Source organism: Sinocyclocheilus grahami, unplaced genomic scaffold, assembly GCF_001515645.1.
Source record: "Sinocyclocheilus grahami isolate Dianchi unplaced genomic scaffold, SAMN03320097.WGS_v1.1 scaffold1279.1, whole genome shotgun sequence".
NCBI lineage: Eukaryota > Metazoa > Chordata > Actinopteri > Cypriniformes > Cyprinidae > Sinocyclocheilus > Sinocyclocheilus grahami.
In genome coordinates this window covers 167339-173614 of record NW_015506458.1, presented here as the reverse complement: position 1 = coordinate 173614, position 6276 = coordinate 167339, and the positions used below count along the sequence as shown (strand labels likewise).

Here is a 6276-nt window from a genome sequence, read left to right as displayed (position 1 = left end):
AACTATTTTAAATAGAACTTCATGACTGGCCATATAGACCTCAAAATGCATATATATTCAAACTAATAATGAAATAGTTTTAATACGATAAGTTTATAATTTGTTTATAGTTTGTTGCCAACTAACTGAAATAATTTTAAGTTAAAGCACTAAAATTACAAAAAGTAAAACTGAAATATAAATTAATTAATGCTCTATATTGTAAAAAAAAAAACTATAAATAAAAGCTAATTCAAAATATGAATAAATACTATAATATAGAAATAATACTAACATAACACTGAGATACTGTAAATAAGACATGGACATGCCATTTAACTTTGAAAAAAATTGTCAAATGCGTCTTGCACTTCAAGTCATGCTAATTTCTTCTCATATGCATGAAGGCTATTTGCATTGGCGCACACATCAAACGTCGTTCAGATTCAAAGTCATCGGGTGCGGTGCTGTGTAAGCAGTGATAAGGCACTTCTTATTGTGTTTGCACAGGGGCCGGAGTAAAAGGGCCTCTGACGCAGAAGGGCCCACAGCCTGCTGCCACCTTCACAATGGAGACCCCGATACCAAACACGGCCCCAAATGTCACACAACACCTGGACGTGGCAGGGAGGGATGAGCGACCTGATTGGACAGTGTCAGTGTGGGTGTTCGTTTTAAAAGGGCCGGTGGATGTGACGTGACGGTAGAAGCAGCGCGGTGTAAAATACGGTTAGGTATACACACACTTGACAAGCCTTCTCATCTTAGAGGCGCATCAGTGTAAAAGAGTGTGGCAGGTGTACGAATTGCCATTTAAAGACAGAAGATTGATCTAAAAGTCTCTAAAACGTTCATTTAGCTCTCATAGTCTCACGTTCAGGTCACTGAGATGTATAAAGTGGACATGTTGAAACTATTGACCACAGTTGCTCTGCTGACTGTCGCTTCAGTGTTGGATGCTGCTCCGTTGACGCCTGGACAACCAGATGCCTTTGAAGAACCAGTTGATGGAGGTGAGACGGGTAAAAACCCAAAACAGCTCACAGCTTACATTCATGCATTTAGCAGATGGTGTTATCTAAAAACTTACATTGCATTCAATGTATATATTTAATTAGTTCATGCACTTCCTGGGAAATAAACCCATGACCTTGGCATTGCCCTGCAAAAATGATTTTCTAACTTTCTAACTAAGATGTAAAATGACTATGAGGTCTGATAGATATTAAGTCTTGTTTTTTCTGAAAAAACTACCAAAATTATGTGAGTTTATTCTTAAAGAAAGAAAAAATATCTGTCAGTGTGGTAAGAAAAAGAAACTTAATTCAAAGGGAAAACAAGATTATGGCATATTTGTTCTTGTTATAAGCATACATTCACTTAATTTTGATACATTCTTCAGAAAACAAGACCTAACATGTTATGTAATTTTCCTTCTCAAATAAAAGAATATTTAGATATTAGATATTAATGGAAAATGAGACAAAACTAAGAAAATCTAATTTTTTTTGTTTGCAGTATAGTGCCATAACCTATATTTGACTCATATATTTTCTATATATATTTGACTATATTTAAGTCACATTCATTTATATACCGCTTTGTACAATACATATATTTACAGTAATAAACAAGAAAATAACAGTGTTAATGTTGTAAAATTCATAAATTATGAAACAAATTCAATTTCAGCTATACAGGAACACCGATTTCTAACCTTATGGTCCCAACCTGACCTCAGTCTCAGATTTTTCTCCTAAAATTCCTTCAGAGAATTAAAAACAGATAAAAAAATTATTCAACAGTTGTCATATTATAGAGTTTAAGAGCTGCCAAAATGTGGATAGCAGCTCCGAAAGTTTAATCTAGGGAGCATTTGATGAGAAATGCTTGACTTCGTATTGAGATCTCTGACTTTTGATTGCATACACATATGAGCACAGTTTGTGACATTGTTGAGATCTATTCTGATACTCACATGTGAGACTACTGGGGTATTTTTCTCATAAGAATCATCTGAGAGGTGATGAGAGTGTGGTTTTCACAGAGATACCATAGATAAATAACTCTTATTTTTTAAGAGTGTAGAAGAGACATTTGCCATATTAAAGAGATCTCATTTGTGATTTCTCTGTCCTGTGAGATGTTATTTCACTGTTGTCAAGCCTACAGACTCAGAGATGGCGCTGAACCAAAGTAATTAGTCCAGTGGCGCCAGCTCTTGTGGTCTTCTATTGGTCTTGTGCTGTCCACACTTCCAGTGAGTGCAAATCCTAAATCTGTCATTTCGCATTTAGGTTTCCTGCTAAAATTGGCTCAGGGGTTTCAAGTAGGGTTACATAATGCTTGAATTAGGTCTTAAGTTTCAGTGGATTTCATTTAGGTCAATTCTGATTCATTTCTTGACCTGGATGTTTACTGTGCACAGTATCTGCATGCAACAATAACCCATCTAACATTGAATGTTCTCAGAACGTTCTGGCAAGGTTATGAACAAGCGTTCTTCCAGCATCATTAATAGAATGTTCATTTGAAGTTATCTGGCCTAAAAAATATGATATATATATATATATATATATATATAAACTGGACATTTTGAACATTCAGAGAAAAAACATTTTCATAACTTATATCAAAGTAAATGCACATGCACAAACAGTTCTTAAACTGATCAAATAATTCATGTCATGCTTATTTAGTACCATATGCACACATTGAATCTGGTGTTGTACACTCTTAAAAATAAAGGTGCTTCAAAAGGTTCTTCAAGCGATGCCATAGAAGAACCATTTTTGGTTCCACAAAGAACCATTCAGTCAAAGGTTCTTTAAAGAACCATCTCTTTCTTACCTTTTTGTAATCTGAAGAACCTTCTTTTGCCACAAAGAACCTTTTGTGAAACAGAAAGGTTCTTCAGATGTTAAAGGTTCTTTATGGAACCATTTAGACAAAAAGGTTCTTCTATGGCATCGTGAAGCACCTTTATTTTTAAGAGTGTAGTACACTTTTTCATTCCAACAATGGTCATGATTGCCTTTGATGAAGATGATAATACTACTATTATCTTATCAAGAGACCCTTCAAAAAGTTTTTAATGGAGTGATGGCAAGTTCAGTGTTTGCAAACGTCTTTTTTGTATATCTATGAGACCAAAACCCCCGCCACATCACTGAGATGCACTATGGTCGTCCTAACAACTCCTTGACTTCCTCAAGACTTCTGTCAACATGGCTGCAGGCCTTGTACATGAGTGTGAACAAGCGATTTGTCAGCGTCCACCTCTAAGATCAGAATGATGAGGAGGAAAGCTCCTCAGACAAAAGCCATTTATCATCTGCTATGTTGTGTATGTTTGTCCAAGCCAAGAATAGGATTTTAAGGGATGTTTGAAGTTCGGGATGTCTCTCTTTTCAAGGTTCTCAGGATGTTTCAGTGCACTGACATTCCCACTGACTTGTTTCTATGGGTATGGGAACAATTCCGTGTCAACGGTACACCACTAAATGAGACAGACCCCTTCACAGAACAGAGGGTATGCATCACTCTTGTACCAACCATAAACTGGAATTTTAGAGACGTGGAAACACTCTTCTGTAGCTGAAACTAATTAAATTGCACTAAAAGGAACTAAAGGAACACAAAAGAATATATATTGAAGAAAGTGGTCAGTTCCCTTTTACTTCCATTGTAATTTTTGTCCATATTCGCCCCAAAAAGAAAAGAATGAAAGTCATACAAGTTAGGAATGGCATGAGGGAGAGTAAATGATGACTGAATTTTCATTTTTGGGTGAACTAACCCTTTAAAGCAGCTGCTTCATGAAGCTTTGAATTCTTTGCGAATCATTTGTTTCAAACCAGTTCCGAGTGCGTATCACACTGCCAAAGTCATGTGATTTCAGTAAACTGGGAAACGGGGCTTAGTAAGTCTACATTTGTGTAGAGTAGACTAACTAAAAGGAAGAGTAGTAGTTAATAGTCTCTTACTGGTTCTCCAAACGTGAGCGAGTACGAAATACCGCGATCAACAATAACGGCAATATATAAATAAAAGGGGCTCCAAAGTCGCAAAAATAGGCAAAACTACATAGAGTTGCTTTAACAGATTTAAACGACCCCTAAAGTGCATGTTTTCCCCTCCAGGTACACGGAGAACTGTCGCGGATATTCAGGAAAATGCAGCACGAGCGACGAGGATTTTTGAGAAGCTACTGAAGACCAGACCAATGACGACATTTCCTGACGGAGATGGAAAGACCGTAGTGATGAGAGCGTTAGACGAGATAATTACTGCGACAAGTAACCCAAATATCAGAGACAAACCCTTAGACATGGGAGTCTATAATCCATTAAAGACACTAACACTCTTTTCTGATGGTCACGATGAGATTCCGCCAGCACCCGGCGGCCGTGATGGATCTCTGAGGACTGACCACACAACCAGTTCACTCGATTCCCAGCAGCAAACAGAGAAGAGCAGACTGTTCAGACTGTCAAAGGTGATTGAATCAAACGAGTACGGCAACACTCCATCAGCAGCTGAACGATCTGATCCCATCACGGGGGAGCCGGATGCTCGAGAGGAGCTGGTGAAGATGCTGAGTGCACTTGAAGAGCTTCACAAGTTAATGAACAACACACTGAGCCATCGAATCACCATCATAACCAGAGGTGAGCCAAAACCTCAAATACTTTTACAAATGATATACACTCCCGAATTTTTTTTTTTATCATAAATTGATAAATGAATCATAATTGATCAAAAGCCACAGTAAGGAAATGTAAAATGTTCCAAAAGATTTTGAACTTTCTAGCCTATTCATCAAAGAATCCTGAAATAAAATGTATTATCGTTTCTACAAAAATATGAAGCAGCACAACTGTCTTCAACATTGTTAATAATCAGAATGTTTCTTGAGCAGCAAATCAGCATATTAGAATGATTTCTGAAGGATCATGTGACACTGAAGACTTGAGTAATTATGCTGAAAATTCAGATAGCATCACAGGAATAGATTACATTTTAAAATAAATTCGCATAGAAAATATTTATAGTTGTAATAACATTTCACATTTTCACTATTAATAATATTTTTAGTTTAAAATAAAGTTGAAATGAAATAGATGCAATAATAGATGAAAAATAAATGAAAAATAAAAATGTTGTCTTCGCAGCTAACTGAAATTAAGCTTAAATATAAAAATTGCTAAAACTAAAATAAAATAAAATCTAAATAAAAATAAAAATATTACAAGATAATAAAGTTACACTAATATTTTTCATCAAACAAATGCAGCCTTGGTGAGCAAAAGAGACTTATTTCAAAAACTTTAAAATCTTACCAACCCCAAACTTTTGAATAATATACAATTTAATTCAATTTAATTTAATTGTGTTGTGTTGTTTCTTTCTTCAAAGGAAATGGCAACGGACGAAGTAATGGGAAGAAGAACAAAATGGTATGTTCAGATTGAAATCAATAGATATAAATATATTTAAAAAGTTCCGTTTGTGCTTTATGCTAGAAATCATGTTTTATAACCTTCAGGTAGTGACAGATGGAAACCTGAAATCCACCACAGCGACCACTATAGACAGCGGTGGGATTTCACCGAAGGCCAGCACTGACCAAATGGATCCCAAACTGAACGGAAAAGCCTTTAAAAAGTCTCTTCCATCAGCTAAGAAAACCAACAAGAGAGGTATGATGCAAACCAATTGTTCTGGATAACAAACAATGCTGAGTGCATGATAAAATAATAATAATAAAATAAACTGTTTATGTTTCTCCAAAAACAGTGTGCTTCTGGAAGTACTGCTCTCAGAACTGAGTTGAGCAACCCATTTCTCCATTAATTTCACCCAGCAACAAATCCTGTAGATGCTTAAAGTCTTCTCAAAGGACCATCAATAACACGACTGACCCCTCTGACCTCTGTGACGTGTGTACCTTAGACTTTGTGCACGAAATGCTCTTAATTTCCAATCTACAACGTCTTTGTTGTTGCAAGCACCAATAAAAATGACAAAGCATTCAAAAAATACTGTGATAATAAAGAGAACTTTATTTTTCTACAGATCTCTCTCTCGGTGATCATTGCAAAATAAGACAGTATTTAAAGAGTGACGTGCATTACTGTGATTGGCCTCACTGTACTAGTGTTTGCCCAAGTTCTCAAAGCTCAAAGTTAGCAGTCACCAGAGGCGGACAGTAACTAAGTACATTTACTTGAGTATTGTACTTAAGTACACGTTTTGAGTATCTGTACTTTACTTGAGTATTATTTTTTCTGGGAA

The 6276-nt window shown here is 36.0% G+C and overlaps 1 protein-coding gene across 1 annotated transcript; it reads left to right on the top strand.

The window, feature by feature from the left end:
* The first annotated feature begins 774 nt into the window (after positions 1-774).
* LOC107568775 (uncharacterized) lies at positions 775-5908 on the top strand. Its single transcript, XM_016254753.1, has 5 exons — positions 775-992; positions 4122-4649; positions 5398-5438; positions 5528-5681; positions 5779-5908. The coding sequence occupies exons 1-5, from the start codon at positions 869-871 to the stop codon at positions 5808-5810; spliced, it is 879 nt and encodes a 292-aa protein (XP_016110239.1). The 5' UTR covers positions 775-868; the 3' UTR covers positions 5811-5908.
* The last annotated feature ends 368 nt before the right edge of the window (positions 5909-6276 follow it).